Genomic DNA, 17224 nt, shown 5'->3' with positions numbered 1-17224 from the left:
TCCTTTGTGCAACTTCGGCGAGCACCGTTTCACGCATCCTCGTAGTGCCTGTTTCTGGCACTTCTCCGGGTGCTACCTGCTTCAGTGAGGGCTCTTTGTCTTGCTCGACGTCCCCTCTCTCTGCAGGTCCAATTTGCGACCTCCTGGTCCCTCCTGGGCCCCAGCAGCGTCCAAAAACGCCAAACGCACGATTTGCGTGTAGCAAGGCTTGTTGGCGTCCATCCAGCGGGAAAACACTTCTGCACGACTCTCCAAGGCGTGGGGGATCCATCCTCCAAAGGGGAAGTCTCTAGCCCTTGTCGTTCCTGCAGTATTCACAGTTCTTCAGCCTAGTAAGAGCTTCTTTGCACCAACCGCTGGCATTTCTTGGGCATCTGCCCATCTCCGAGTTGCTTGTGACTTTTGGACTTGGTCCCCTTGTTCCACAGGTACCCTCAGTCAGGAATCCATCGTTGTTGCATTGCTGATTTGTGTTTTCCTTGCATTTTCCCTCTAACACAACTATTTTGTCCTTAGGGGAACTTTAGTGCACTTTGCACTCACTTTTCAGGGTCTTGGGGAGGGTTATTTTTCTAACTCTCATTATTTTCTAATAGTCCCAGCGACCCTCTACAAGGTCACATAGGTTTGGGGTCCATTCGTGGTTCGCATTCCACTTTTGGAGTATATGGTTTGTGTTGCCCCTATCCCTATGTTTCCCCATTGCATCCTATTGTAACTATACATTGTTTGCACTGTTTTCTAAGACTATACTGCATATTTTTGCTATTGTGTATATATATCTTGTGTATATTTCCTATCCTCTCACTGAGGGTACACTCTAAGATACTTTGGCATATTGTCATAAAAATAAAGTACCTTTATTTTTAGTATGACTGTGTATTGTGTTTTCTTATGATATTGTGCATATGACACTAAGTGGTACTGTAGTAGCTTCACACGTCTCCTAGTTCAGCCTAAGCTGCTCTGCTAAGCTACCATTATCTATCAGCCTAAGCTGCTAGACACCCTATACACTAATAAGGGATAACTGGGCCTGGTGCAAGGTGCAAGTACCCCTTGGTACTCACTACAAGCCAGTCCAGCCTCCTACAATATAAAATTCATATTCATATAAAATTAGCACAAACCAAAAGGATTGTACCCTCATGCCACTTTTACTAACAGGAAGCTGGACCAAACAGGGCTCATTCACAAAGCCATATAAGAGTAAGTAACAGTACTAATTTCGTAATACTACCTGTACTAATTAATGTTTTTGTGAATTTGCCACTGGTTTCTTATTTAAATGGGCATATTCACAAAAGCATTTTGGAGTATGTAAAGTAGCATTCCTGTAGTACTCTTATACGCACTCTTATATACCTTTGCAAATTGGCCTCAAAATATCTTACATGGGGTAGTTAGCGCTCTATAAATACTATTACAATACAATACAATACATGTATCAATGAATATTCATATACAATTAATACTAATAGAAAGGACTGTGCCCTCTTTTTACTTTTACTAATAAGGAGTTTTATATTTTTGGGCTGATCCACAAAGGCATGCCAGAATATGCAAAAGAATATCCTTTAGCACTATTCTACGTGTTCATAAATCCTTTTATGAATCGGACCCACAGTGCTTTAACAGGCATACAGACGAACAGAAAAAAAACATTTAATCGTGAGCTTTCATAAATTCTTACTCCAAATCTTAAGCATCTTATCTGACCAAATATAAATCTTAAATTTTTCGCATTGCATGATTTTGTCAGCTTCATAATGGCACAAAGGTAGATAATGATTAACACAGCAGAGAAAGGCCAGCATGTTACTCCTATTTTCAATCAAATTAAAGTATATGTAATACATGTTAAAAAATCGATATGTAATAAATTATGAATCATTGGTTACAGCCATAACAACTATTAATTATTCTTATCTTAATTTACTGGTTTTAATTAACTGCAGCAATTGAAACTGTTATGAAGCTGTGGACAAAGCATTATCTAAAGATAGACATTTTCAGAACTTATGCAAGTATTTCTTTCACAGACAGACACAGTAAACATGTCATGTTGTTTAGTTTAGTTTGATGCTTGCTGGTGTCCACCTTTGCCTTGGCACTGCTCTTGTTTTAATGGACGTCTCTCTACCTAGAGTCTTAATTTTGACAAGTGAGAATATTTTTTGCACCGAAAATGGCAGTACCCTACAAGACAAAAAAGTCCCAACAGTGCATTGTGCACGTATGTAAGGTACATTACCTTGTGTGCTCTTTCAGCTTTACATAAGTCACAAATGACCTCCACTGATGGGGGCAAACCCACAAATCTACACAACGGTCATGGTCAAAATTGTTAGTGCACAAAAGGGTGGGTGTTATGCCGAATTCGTACTCTTGTAAAATTGGAACTTATCTGCTCATGTCAAGAGACTAACTAAAGTTTAATATTTTTACAGAGAAACAAAGATATTCAACAAATTTACGCACAGTGGTGCTGATATATCAAAAGTATGGCCAGTTCATCCAAGCACTGATTGGTAACATCTAGTAATTTTTAAAAACTATTCAAACACTCTCCACTTGAATACATTATTTGCAAATATTTACAATGCATATTCATTGCAGATATTCTCTAAACGCGAATGGATATTACTATTTGGTGGGTTGAGAAGCCATCCCTTAAAGGTTCTTATTTTTGGCATATCATGGAAGAAATCACTTTGATACATCAGTGTATGTCCTCTGTTTGGCTTTCAGTGTGATTTTTTATTGCAGGACATATTTAAATGCAGAACAGTTATTTCTGCTTTCTAGTGTGAGTCAAATGGATGAAATATTTTAAGTATTACAATTTGGTGAGTTGCACTCTCATAGACAATATCACCTTTGTCTGCTGCGTGCTTACATGAGACCTATGAATCTGGAGTCGTATTTAAGGGACAAATCCAGAGAAGGAAATACATGCTACAAAACTAGAAATACAACTGTTGCAGGTCTAAACTTATTACAGACTAGATATTCCTTTGAGAGAGTCAAAGTGAGCGTGACAAGCAATTTTAGTGGCTAACACGTCCTATGCCATAACTTGGATCATTCCATGGAGGCCGATTCTAAGATGGCCTCTAAATCCCAAGGGCATTTGCAAGCTTTTATCTTTTCAGCGTTTACTCCTATTTACACCATGTCCTTTCACCCATTAAGGTTGAATCCTTAAACAATTGATTATTCACCGTTCCAAGTCAGCAGATCTTCCGAAATAATCATGGCTCTCTGCTCTATCACCTCTTAGTATAACTTGTATTTGAATGTACGTTTGCAAACCAATCCAGTTATCTTTTGCTCAATATATACCTCGACCATAAAAAATGTTTGAGCTCAAGGCTGGACTGCAGAAATTACCTATTTGTTGGTTTAGCTCCTCTTCTTGCTCCTCTGTGGTCTGTGTTCCATGCCGCGTCACACTGACTGATGAGTCCTAAAATATCAGATCACATCTGTCCTGTTCCATTTTCTGTATACGGGCTTTTGTTGCACTTCCAAGCGCAATCGAAATTGGCCTTTATCACTTTTAAAGTTCTAACGAAGACCGATCTACTAGGCAAGAAACCTCTGGTTCTCTTGGGTACCCAGGACAAATCACAGTAAATATTTGCTGTGATAATAGATCCCTCTATGTAAGCTTGCTAAGTATCCCAGGAGGGCTTTTGGCATAGCAGCTCCTCGCCTACTGTATTACCTTCTTTTTCTTATTTGCAGAGCTGCAGATTTTCTCTATTTGAGCAAGCAGACAAACATAATTTTTTGTTATTTCGAATTTGCAGTATCTATCACTATGGAATAAGTAAACCGTAATCTAGATATTAAACAGATTTATCCTTGGTCTTTCTTTTTCATTGTATATTTATTTTATTTTATTCTGTACTCACATTGTTGTTGATTTATCTTTGGTGTGCTGTGTAGTTTCAAAATCTTATGTAATATTGCTTTTTGAATTGTTCTGCACCTCAAGACGCTTTGGGTTAAGGGATACACCTTGTAACTTTTAGAAAACAAATGTTAAAAAAATAACAATGACTGCAGTCTACGCTCAAAGAGCACAAACTCTTTGTTTTTTCGTCTAGTCATCATGAATTACCTCTAATGCATCCATATGAAAATATTGTTAGTCATCTCCGAGAAGACCTAAACCAGGGGTGTTTAATGGAGGTCTAATTGGGCTAGGTCCATGTCAGATGTTTAGGATAAGCCTGTGACATATCCTACATACAATGAATCCAAACAGTGCTATTTAAAACGTGTTGGGCCAAAATACTTTATACTGATCTATTCATATCTGGCGCATGCTGGGCACTTCTGGCCCAAGGCGAAAACCTTGAAATCAAGGTAGTGAAGCAAGATGGATTATTGATAAGGCAAGGAAAGAACCCTTTTTGACAATATTCAGAACGAAGAAATGCAAAATAATTTCGGATCAAAGGTGATAGAAGTGTTAGATGCGAGCTGCTGTGAGAATAAACATTGAGTACACATCAAATGGAGTTCTTACCAATGTTTTTAGTTCGCAGGAGGATAATGTGTCATTTTGCAAACAGCTGGACTTCATAAAATGTGAGCAAGACTTGGGCTGCATGAATTGTTTTTAATTATTGAAACGAAAGGCTTGAAGACTGAAAAGCAGAATGGTGTGAAGTTGAACATGACAATGCACTTGAAAAGTGGCAAACTCCAGGGCTGATTTACATTGTTGAATGTATTCTTTAGTAGCTCTTACTTACTTTGAGATCTTACCTTCAAATGCCAGTGAATGGCCTTATCCTGAACACATAGGAAGTGTATATGGAGGCATGCCTGCCTGGCTACTAATTACCCCTTTGTGCTCTCCAGAACGTGTAACTGAAGTGACAATGTAGTTAGCTGCTTAACTGAGGCTCAGTGCACTTTAATAAAAGGAGTACACAATGCAAGCAATTATAGTATCATTTGGAGTTTGGTCCACACATTTCTTGATTTAACGTATACAAACGTGTATAGATTTAGGAACTATTAAACCCTGGAAGCAACTTAAGTATGTTGTTCTCCGATAAATTTGCAAAAGTTCTGAAAATTGTTCACCATTAGAGTTTAGTTATTAACACAATAGGTCAGAGTGTAAATTTATTGACAATAGTTATTCTATATAGGTATTATGTTTGAATTTCTTGATCAATTGAATCAAAATAATATTCTTCTTTCAATTTATTAGTTTTCATTAAGGTTCTTTTTTGCTACCTGTCTCAATAAACACATCTCCAGAGATATCGATGCTTTCCTCTGGAAAGAGAAGAAACAACATGATGAATGCCGATAAAGTGGATTATGGACCTTTTTTATCCTCTTGTAAACACATTTATGAATTGGTCTTTGAAATAACAGTGTCATACCTCTACTTTTTAGAAAAAACATTCGAGTCAACCTTTTTAGATCTTGCCTACGAACAGTTGTAAGCTGGTTACCATACAACTAATGATAACAATCCATTTACGTAGAGTACAGAAGAGCAGGCTTTTGATCAGTCCCTGGCATTTTCTTAAAAGTTGTCAAAGGCTGGGTGGGCTGTCCCTGAAGCCAAGGCATTTCATTGAAAGTTACACAGGGCTTTATGTATAGTCTCTTATGCTAACTTCTCCACTGCCCCACTCCTAACCCCCAACATTCCTCCCTACCCCAACTGCAGGATGTGGCCGTGCTGCCCCTTCCATACCCTTTATTATGCTGACTCGCTTATACTTTGAAAATGCTTGTTAAATTGCTTCATAAGCGCAGCCAAAGCATTCCAAAATGTCTACAGTGCAGGGGTGCATGCATGCGTGGTGACTATCTCTGAAGGATTTTTATTAAAAGAAAAATAAAACCATTCCAACACAATGGGGAATTGGCAAAGCCAATAGATGTCATGGGCGACATCTATGGAATGGATTGCCAATGGTTATATTTAGCAGCCATTTTCAGACACTTATACTCTGCAACCTTTTACTCTCTGTTATAGTGTGTGCAAGGAGATGGCAACCCTACTTACACTCACTAGGAGGTGTGTGTCTGCTACTGTAATGTGCAGTTCCAGCTACAACCAGTCCCCCGAGCCTATAACAGCTGGCCGTGCCGCAGGTGGACTCTGAGCAAGAGGTTCAACCTCCAAACTGACACTAAGGGGCATATTTATACTCCGTCTGCGCCGAATGTGCGTCAAACATGTTGACGCACATTCGGTGCAAAACTTGCCCCATATTTAAACTTTGACGCCCGAGCCCGCAGATGTCAAAATCCCGCCATGTGCGTCATTTTCTGGATGCGGGAAACTGCCTTGCGTTAATCATATGCAAGGTAGGCGTTCCCGTCCAAAAAATGACTTAAACACCCGTGTGTCCTATTTTGGCTTCCGGGCAAAAATGACGCACGGCCGGGAGGCAGAGGCAGAAAATGACGCACAGCCCAACTTGCGTAAAAAATTAACGCCTGGGTCATGGCAGGCGTTAAAATGGGGCAAACACACCTATATTTAATCAGAACACACAGAAGCAACAGCAGAGCAGCAAAAGGTGGACATGGAGGTGCTACTCATCCAGCGTGCACGCAGAGCCCAGCAACAACAGCAGCAGCTACCACAACACCAGCAGGGACCCCAAAGGCAGCGCAGAAGGCAGGAGAGGATATTCCGCACCAGAACAACCCTTCATGGCCTCAGGGAACATGACATCATCCAGAGGTACAGGTTGAACTGGCAGGCTATTCAGCAGCTGCTGCGCAACATAGAGCCACAGTTGGCACCCACCTTGCTGACACCCCACACCATCCCAACAGAAACCAAGCTGCTAGATGTACTTCACATGTTGGCAAGTGGCTCCTTTCAAAGCACTGGTGCCCTGGTTGCCAGAATATCACAGCCATCATTCTCTGCCTTCTTGCCCAAAGTACTGGATGCCATCATTGGACTCACACCCCGCCACATCTGCTTCCCAAACACACTGCAGCAGGAGACAAAACAGGGGTTTTACCTCATTAATGGTTTCCCACACGTCCTTGGTGCCATCGACTGCACACATGTACGCCTTGTGCCACCTGCTGCAACTGAACACCTCTTCTACTGCAACAGGAATCACACACACTCCATAAATGTGCAGGCCATTGTCGATCACCAAGGATTGATCACCAACATCGTGGCAAAGTATCCTGGGAGTGTACATGACTCATTCATCTTTCGTCACTCAACCATCAATCAAAACTTCCAGGATGGACAATATGGAAATGGACTACTTGTTGGTAAGTACAAAAACCTACTTATATACACACTGCACAGCAACCCTCTAGGACACACAACACATACACCACAACAGCAACATGTGGACAGGAACACATAGAGGTCGTGACATCGCTAGCCATGTTTGATAGGTCTGCAGTGAACCTGTCACACATGTGAAATTACTGTACAGTCAAATGTTAAGACATCAATGATCACAACGTATGGAGAGGTTTAGCTAATTGTCACCTTGCAAAATGTAAGTGTCTCAATTAATCCATTGCCTAAGTCTAAAGGTATGGGATGTCCAGGGTACATAGATGCTAACGTGTTACCACCACTGTCAAAATGAATCTGTGTATGGAACTATCATCTCACCCCCAGTGAAGACACAGGGACACCTGTATCACAAGTCACAATGCTAGGGAGTGCACACTGTACTGCAAATTCCCAAACATACTACTGACAACCGGTCAGCAGGTAAACACTTGTTCAGCCAAGGAAACAACACAATGCAGATGGTACATCCTACAAGCCTAGGAAGGAACACAATAACACAAAAGAGTCACAGACAACAAAAGACAACTACTGCCATGCAAGTTGATATTAATGGGGCAAGCTACATCAACATGATCCCATTCATTTTCTTTTTCAGCTGATCAGGGGTATGGGATCCAGCCATGGATTATGACACCATTTAGCAACCCAAGCACTGCAGCAGAGCTGTGAACAATGTCTTTTAAAACAACTCACCATCACCACTGTATTAACAAATGTAAATAAACACCAACAATAATCAGCATATCATGGTATGGCTAATCATTTGTGCTCACCTTTATATCTAACTATCAGAATAAGAGTGTAGCCTCATGGAGCATTGCTGATATACCGATCAGGACACAGAAATTTCCTGAGCAATTGTGATGCGTATTATAAAACAGTCACATACACACACACTGTAATTGACATATATTCTGTACATTTCACCTTTGAAGGGCAATAGCAGAGGACCACACCTATTTCACACATACATGTTGGCAACATGGTTCATCGCAGCATATGGCACACAACTAAGACACCATCAGTCTATAAGGGAACAAAATGCCTCATACATGTGGCAGTGGATGTGCTATTGCATTGGTAACTGGAATGTATGTCCAGACCCTTGACAGCAGTAAGTCGTACAGCACCTATCTTTGCTAGGACTATCTGTGACTAGAGATCTCTAGAAGCAGAACATAGACAGCACAAGTGCCATACCTATGACAAGCATTGCGCACATGACATTCCATGTACATGTCAGCCAATTTCCTAACTCCTGACACACCCATGCTTCTGGTCTCAACCCACCTGTCTGAAGAGGTCCCTGGAATGGTAATATGCGTACCCCGATATTCCCTCCTCTACACACACAGACTAACAATAGTAATCCAGTGTGCTGCTCCCTTTCCTATGGTATGCCATTGTACATCTGACTGCATGGACGTCAGGTCAATTAATACACTGCCTTGTAGTTTCTAAGCCCTGTTATCACCTGTAGATTGCTTCCCGTGTGAAAGGTACTGTTGGCCATTTGAACTCGAATCTCACCTACAGGACTTGTGAGAAACTGATGCAGCACACACCTGTGAGCACCTCCATGCACACCACCCATTTGAACATGCACTGCCCCTGCAGATGCTTGGAACAGCATAGAAGTTGCCATTTTGTCACATACACTGTTATGCATTGCTAGTAATTAAGCCGTGTAACACAGCCCTTGGGTTTATGTGTCACCTTCAAAAACACAGGACAAACACAGTTTCCCATGTCAACTGCCTTGTTCTTCCTCTGACCAGTGTAAGTCAGACCACTGAGTATGTACCTTGTGAAATTGCTGGATCCTGATTGATCCTGCATCCTGTCAGCCTGACTGGCACCTGTCTGTGCGTTACCTTAAAGGTTCCTTGTGGCTACATAAGGACCACACTTGCGTTACCAAACTTCACATTCCTCAGGGGGTATTTTGTCATGTGCTTCCTCAATGCATACCCAAATACATTGTATAGAATCATCTGCTTTTTAATTGTACCATATTAGTAAAATTGTCTTTGAATACCAAAATCATGGCCTATCCCTTGTCTGGGTCTCATGTATGCATGAACGACAAAGTGTGACAGTGTACCAGGGCCATATGCAGAGATTGGGTATGGTGCCTCCAGCAGAACCAGCTACCTCTGATAATGTACATGAAAAGTCCACACATGTTAGGACCCTGACTGTTCACACGCTGAATCACATTGCTCACAACATATTGATGGGCTGTGCGTGCTGAATTGCTGCAAGATTAATCAACACAGAGGCTATGATGTTCCCAGATGCAGTGGAAACTTTACAGCCAACCTGTGTACAAATGTTGTAATGACACCTGCCGGAACATGACTCCTGAGATATGATCTCACTCAGCACACCAAGGTTGCCCTGTTGACAGTCTCATAACACGTCTGCAGTGACAGGGTGGCACCATCCCCATGTAGGTTCTCATATCATCATCGACTTTACTCACATTGATCTCCGAAGGTTACTCAGTAGATACAGGAATAGCCGCCACTGACTCATGATGAGACCTGGACGTAACTGTGACAACATATACCCCTAAAAATATACAGGATCAACAAGGGACCACACACATGAACCAGACACCTCTGTGCAATTGATCACTGGAAATATGTGGCCACGTGCTGCCTCGTGTGCTGGTCCACCACTGCCACTGGAGAGTTGTGGCTCACTCATATGACCACAACAGTGGCGTGATATAACAGTTGGGGGTCACCTTTGGTTGTCTGTGCCAATAACATGGTACCCACTAGGTCTGTACATGTGCCAGATTCACGGTGGGTTCACCAACAAGTGCCTAGGAAGCATGCCCAATTTGTGCAATACATATATGTATCTAGTGCATCAGCTAAGAGTGAAAATCCTGTTAAGGAAGTAGCGGATCATGGTCCGCAGCAGTATGATGTCTCACATGTGACCATACACCATCAACACCAAAGTGGGTGCAATCAGCCCATCTCAGTTGTGTCACAAATGTAACATTACATTAAAATGGCAAAAAGACCCAAACTCAGTTAATGCACAAGCGTCAAAAAATTACGCTTATGCCAGAAAAACGACGCATTATGCCCTTAAAATTGGTTAAGTGTTAGACTATTTCCAAATATTGGATGCAGACTAATTTTTACTCCTGTGTGTCGAAAAAAATGACACACATACTGTATGCGTCAAAAATTATGACGCGTAACGATAAAAACGGCGGCCATTTTGTGCAGTAAGTGATGTAATAGGATATCCTGTTTACAGATTATGTACAGTGGGAGTACTTTCACTTTCACTTTGCAGTCTGTGATTCTTTTAGACTGTGTGGCTGTGTTCTGAGTTTTGTCCAGTGAAATTGTGCTTTTGTCTCCTGTGTGCTCCATTACTTGTTAGTTTGTGATTTAAAATTGTTGTTGTTTACTGTCTGAGTGTTTATTGTGTACTATTGTCCAGTATTGTATTGTCTTTGTTGTTTGTGGGAGTCTGTTGTGGGTAGTGTTAGTTTGGGAATAGTTGGGCTCTTTTAGTTGTTAAGTTTCTTTTTCTTATTCTACTTTCCCCCTTTTCTCCTTTGTTCTTCTTTATCCCCTATTCCCCTTTTTCGGTGCTAAGATGTTGGGTAGGCCACGTCTTGGCAAGATGGGGGAGGAGGTGCTTGGGGGGTTCATATGGCTGGTGTGCCATTTCCTCCCACTTATGATTGAGGCAGGGGGCGGATGATACAGGGGTATCACACGAGGCACGTAGAATCCGGTGGGGAAAGGTCCAGCATCACTTGCAACGTGTGCATCGGAGCCAGAGGAATGACCACCAGCTGAAGCACCGCTGGGCTGACCTCATCTCCAGGGAGCAAGATCTGCTAGACCACCTGGGAATTGTGATTGGTGGCCCTGTTGGTGAGTACAAATCATGTAAATGTGCACGATTAAAAGCTCTGTAGTGACATCAGACGATTTGTACAATATCTGCCGGCTATGTTGTTGAGTGTGTAGAATGCTTAGGAACCATACAGGGTCATTGATAGACTATGTGAAGGACCACAATTGCTAGTTGTCAGGAAGCAAGTGCTCTGCAAACTTACTGAATAATTTTGCTTAATGTAAGTTGGTGCCGCCTTTGTGTCAGACAGCAACACAAATTAGGAGCCAATCATGTCTATATAGGTCACATTTGCCAGTGAGGTATAGATTTTCCAAAACATTACCGACCTTTGTTGACGCAACAGCTAGACTGACTTTAGAAACACTACATGATACAGAAAATGAGTGCAGGCTTCACGTCAATTGTTGATAATAATGTGGCCCACACATATGTCTCATGTGTGTCTGATGAGTGTGTAAGGGAAGCGTTCACGGACGTTCTATGAATGTTAGGGATTATTGCGGTCCTTCATCATTTTGGATACATGCCAGATCTGGATTTGGAAACATAGGAAAAAAGTGCAAGGTGCCCTCAGTTAACATCTTACACTGGTATTTGGTGTTTGGTGTTCCACCTTTCGTTTAGGGAAGGCAGGCCAAAGGTATGCACATGGGTTCATATATCTATGGTTGGTACAACTCATCATAGCTGGGCCACATCAAATGAAGAAACTGTAACAACATGAGGGCTTACAAATGTCCCTGCCCCTCTGTACATTGTACCTATGTGTCATACATTTGTCATGGCCACAATGGCTGTTTGACTGGTAATGCACTCCTCAAGGAAAAAGGCTTTGGATGTCTCTCTTGGATGCACATGATGAGATGAATACACTCCATTATTATGTCTGCTCACTAATAAAGGAGCATGTTTGCCACCACATGATAGTTAGGGCCACTGCATGTGTGCAGATATGTGTGTAAATTTCACAAGAGGCCCATGGTATGTAAAAGGTAGCCGTGCTATATTGGATGCAGAATCATCATGTCTGAGTGGATTTACTTACTTATGTCATCTTCCACATAGTTTTTGTCTTTGGAATTATTGGTCAGTGCACAGATTTTGAGCACATTTCTTCCTTCCATGCCTTACACTGTGGGCGAGGTGGCTTCATTCGAGGACCCCGACAACTCCAGTAAGTGTTGATATGTCTGTTATGTGTTGTGTTTGCTGGTGATGTGTGATGGACTCCTGTGTGTTGAACAAATAGCAAGGTGTGATGCGCTGGCCCATCATTTGTCTTGTTCCATGAGTGGGATTTCATTTTCTCAGCATTTTGGAGTTTGCCAATGCTTATCCTATTGTCTTATTTAGGGATTCTAGGTCATTCCTGTAGGCCCCGCAATGGGAATTGGGTTGAGTCATGTGGATAACACTTGTATCAACAAGAGTCGCGCTGGACTTAATCTCAGATTTAGTCAGCCTGTCAGACCCACATTCTCCCAGAATGGGGCTGCAAAATGCTTACCCACAGACTTCTGCTTCCCTATTCACTAATGTACTTATGAAACGGTAGGTTGAACTTCCTAGCAGCATGTAGCTACACATGTAGTGCTACAAGTATGTGGCACTTCAGTGCAATGGCCTAGGTGTGCATGCAAATCATGGCCAGGGGTGTTCTTGCAACTCTGTGTTGGCTGTAAGTCATGGCTTACTGGAAGTACACAATGTGGTCAAAGGTCTGCATTGCAAGACATGTGTGGCGCTGGGATTGGTCAAGGGTTTGCTGTCTCCTATTTGTAGATGCACCTTACCTGTGGTGTGAGTGCCGAGCCAAACACATGTCCAGCTTTCATAAGCTTCCTGGGTGTCCATGGTGTTTGAAATTGTTAGTTGTTTCTCCACCCCCCCACCCTCAAACACAGGCATGGGTTTGTGAATAGTGTACCTAGAACTGATGATACAAGTATGTTACACAGACATGTAAATCAGTGAATCTTTGGTTGGAACCTAGTATACACACTCAGGTTTAGCACATGAGTGCTATACTAGCAAGTCCATTTACAACTTGCAGATCATGAGGCCCTAGATTTCCATCCCGTACACTGACAATTGTAGCCCTGGCATTGGCGGAGGATGTGCAGCATGATTGTTACCTGACAACTGGCAGAACTCTGATGCCAAAATCATGCCAGTTGTTACCCATCTTGTAGGGTTTGGATGTGCTATGTGTGATACGACCTTTGTAGGCTGGCCTGCCATGTACTTCCTCAGGGACATTCAATGATCTGTATGATGATATGATCTGTTACAAGTACAGTAGATGTACTGTCTGATGTACTTCTTGTGTCATTTCACACAATGCAGTTCCTAATGTAAGTTTTTTCATTTGTCTTCACTGCTGCTAATATGACACCCATCCAGGTCCGTGAATTCCAGAGGCGGGCAATGCGTTACCAGCATATCCTGCTGGTAGAGTCAGGGTACAGAAGGATGGCCCGAAGATACAGGACCAAACGTGCCTGCAGAGCCTGGAGGGCTTTCCCACACAGTGACCCTTCTTTGCCCACCACCAGCCCGACCACCACTACCACCCAGGTGGCACCACCCACAGCTGGGACCGTTCTGCCTACAACATCTGCAAGTGCTCCAGGCCCTAGCAGTGGACCACCTTCAGGGCAGCCCACAGGCATTGACAATACACGGCCACACACGTCCTCAGCTGGTACCCAGACCACCCTAGCTGCAACAATTGACCCTGCTGCTTTTGTGGACATGCAGCGCAAAATGGACCGCGTCCTCAGGAAAATGAGTCACCTGCGGCGGGATGTTCGACATATCAACAGGCATGTGCGGTCCATTAAGCGGACCCTCCGGAGGGCCAACCTCTAGACTTTGTTGATGGACATGATTCCCTCCCCTCCCTCCTCTTTCCTTATTCTTATACTTAGTGGGCTTAGTGTTAGGTTAGTAAAGGCTGTTAGTTTGGTTAGTGTTAGTGGGTGAGGGGTCCTGATTATTTCAATTTTTTCTTTTTGAGTGTGTGGGTGGGTGGGTGTTGGTCTATGTTGGGGTTCTTGTATGTTTAGAAAAGAAAGAAAAAATAAAAAAATATATATATTTGTTTAGGATAGGATAGTATGTGTTTAGGTTAGTATCTGTTGTCCTCCATGTGTCCCGTCTCATAAGGGGGGTTGATGTTTAGAACGTTTCGTTACATGTGATAAGTAAGTTTAGGTTAGGTTAGTTAGGGACAGTTGTGGGTAATGAGTAGTTAGGGTAGATTAGGGTAGGTAAGACTTTTCCCCGAGTTTCCTCTTCTGTTATTACCGTTTAATAAATATGTAGTGAACCCTTTACAGTATGTGTGAAATGCTTGTAGATCAGGGCCTTGGCATAAGTGTACATTAATTCTGTTCTATTACATTTGTGTCCTATGCCAAGAACAAAACCCAACTGAGCTGTAAGATTGGCAGCTACCCCAGAGCTACCTTGCAAAGATTCGACCATTCATTGCAACCACCAATCACAGTTACTATGGCTCCCAACGTGTTTTTTTCATTACGTATGTTTTCAATGTCACATACAGTGCTTCCAGATTTGGTATTGGGGACACTGTGTTATGTCTGACTGCAGTGTGATGTTCAAGGAAACCCTTATTAGCTGAGTGGTAGTAAGCACTCTTGTAGTATCGTGTTGATGACTCACAGAGATCATTTGTGACACTGTTCAGCATGATTACTTATTTGGATGTAAACTCAGACACCTTCATTCATGGAGTTTGTTGACTGCTTGCTTAGATTTGTGGGCAATGTTGTATGTGTTAGTATTGCATGGTGGCAACATTTTGCTGCCACTATTTGATAGCTTAGAGATCCCTTGAGGAAGCATTATTCTGTCCAACACAGCATTATGGTGTATGGTTTCTCTTTTCATCAGATATTACCCTCAGGAAGGGCAGAGTATGGTGCAATCCAGGCCACTGTGCATAGGTAGCAGACTACATAATTTCAGGACAGTTGTATTGACAAGCTATGTAATTTGACAGGAGGCAAAATTCAGTGATCTACTGCACGGCTGATGTGTCACATTACACAGAGACAAAGTTGTTGTGTAAGTGCTATTTATTGAAAAGTGCAGTAGTGCTATATATACATTGTCCATGATTGTGAGTCCATTATAGTGACATCTTCCATTGCGATCCTACACAAGTGCTAAAGGAAAATGCATTTGACATGCTGGGGTGAAGTGTCAGACAGTGCAGAGGGACAGGATTTGCCAATGAGTAAGTGAGAGACAATCACTAGGCAGGCTGACAAGATATATAGCGGTTTGCAGAACAGTCATTGAGTACAGTTGTTGTAAGACTGGCATGTTACAAAGCGCTGGACCTTGGTAATAGTTGGCCATGTGGCAGGGACTAGTGCTTCCGGGAACTTTTCCGTGTGAAGGTGATCTGTTCCACGTCTTCTTCTGATGTGTGTGTTGCCTCCTCTGTCCTTGGTGGTGGTGGTTGTGAAGGGGCAACACACACCTCAGTGTTAGAAGACGTGGAGTCAGACATCCCAGTCGCTGCTACCCGTGAAGATCTTAAGGGCAGTACTGCTGCAAGGAGGATCTGCTGGTTCTGGAGAATAGCAGCCACATCACGATGGTAGGCAGCCAGGTCAGCCCTGAGGGGTTCAATGTTGAATTCGTGCACGCATTGACAGGATTGCTGTTGTAGGTGTTGGGTCAACTGTATTACAGCTGTGCTGATTTCCTTCAGCCTTGTTTCTACTTCCAGCAAGATAGTTGTTCGCCCTTGCATAGCTGCTGCCTGTTCTTCAGATGACATCATACACAAACGCACCCCCTCTAGGCTGGCTGCCATATTTTGCATCCCCACCCGCACTTCCTTGGCCAGCTCCCGCTGTACTCCGACTACAGTTCTCTCAAAGCTGGTGCCTGTGTCATCTGAGTCCTCAGCTATATCGGAGCTGGCAGATCTTACAATTGGTGTTGTGGGTGGGTCCTCTGTGATGGCTGCTTGTTCTGAGCTCCTCCTTGTGACAGAAGGTGGGGTCTGGAGGGCTCCAAGGACATCTTGGAGGGTCTGGTGGCTGATGTTTGTCAGCTCGTCATCCATGTCATCAGGGTACTCCTGGACAGGCATATCCGCAGGAGATCCATCATCCTCTGTGTAGGAGGCTGGACTGGCTTGTAGTGAGTACCAAGGGGTACTTGCACCTTGCACCAGGCCCAGTTATCCCTTATTAGTGTATAGGGTGTCTAGCAGCTTAGGCTGATAGATAATGGTAGCTTAGCAGAGCAGCTTAGGCTGAACTAGGAGACGTGTGAAGCTACTACAGTACCACTTAGTGTCATATGCACAATATCATAAGAAAACACAATACACAGTTATACTAAAAATAAAGGTACTTTATTTTTATGACAATATGCCAAAGTATCTTAGAGTGTACCCTCAGTGAGAGGATAGGAAATATACACAAGATATATATACACAATAGCAAAAATATGCAGTATAGTCTTAGAAAACAGTGCAAACAATGTATAGTTACAATAGGATGCAATGGGGAAACATAGGGATAGGGGCAACACAAACCATATACTCCAAAAGTGGAATGCGAACCACGAATGGACCCCAAACCTATGTGACCTTGTAGAGGGTCGCTGGGACTATTAGAAAATAGTGAGAGTTAGAAAAATAACCCTCCCCAAGACCCTGAAAAGTGAGTGCAAAGTGCACTAAAGTTCCCCTAAGGACAAAGAAGTTGTGTTAGAGGAATAATGCAGGAAAGACACAAACCAGCAATGCAACAACTGTGGATTTCCAATCTAGGGTACCTGTGGAACAAGGGGACCAAGTCCAAAAGTCACAAGCAAGTCGGAGATGGGCAAATGCCCAGGAAATGCCAGCTGCGGGTGCAAAGAAGCTTCTACTGGACAGAAGAAGCTGAGGTTTCTGCAGGAACGAAAAGGGCTAGAGACTTCCCCTTTGGTGGACGGATCCCTCTC

General features: G+C 42.8%; 1 protein-coding gene across 5 annotated transcripts in view; it reads right to left on the bottom strand.

Moving 5' to 3' along the window:
• Window positions 1–17224, bottom strand: part of CRACDL (CRACD like) — a 630552-nt gene that overhangs the window by 35038 nt on the left and 578290 nt on the right. For 2 of the 5 annotated variants that reach the window (XM_069204322.1, XM_069204320.1), the window contains one exon: window positions 5263–5304. The exons of the other annotated variants lie outside the window; for them this stretch is intronic. In XM_069204322.1, coding sequence (XP_069060423.1) covers window positions 5263–5304 — 42 coding nt within the window. The remainder of the gene's footprint in view (window positions 1–5262; window positions 5305–17224) is intronic. 5 annotated transcript variants of the gene reach the window in all.

This window comes from Pleurodeles waltl, chromosome 8 (genome assembly GCF_031143425.1).
Source record: "Pleurodeles waltl isolate 20211129_DDA chromosome 8, aPleWal1.hap1.20221129, whole genome shotgun sequence".
Lineage (NCBI taxonomy): Eukaryota > Metazoa > Chordata > Amphibia > Caudata > Salamandridae > Pleurodeles > Pleurodeles waltl.
This window is presented reverse-complemented; position numbering and strand designations above follow the sequence as displayed.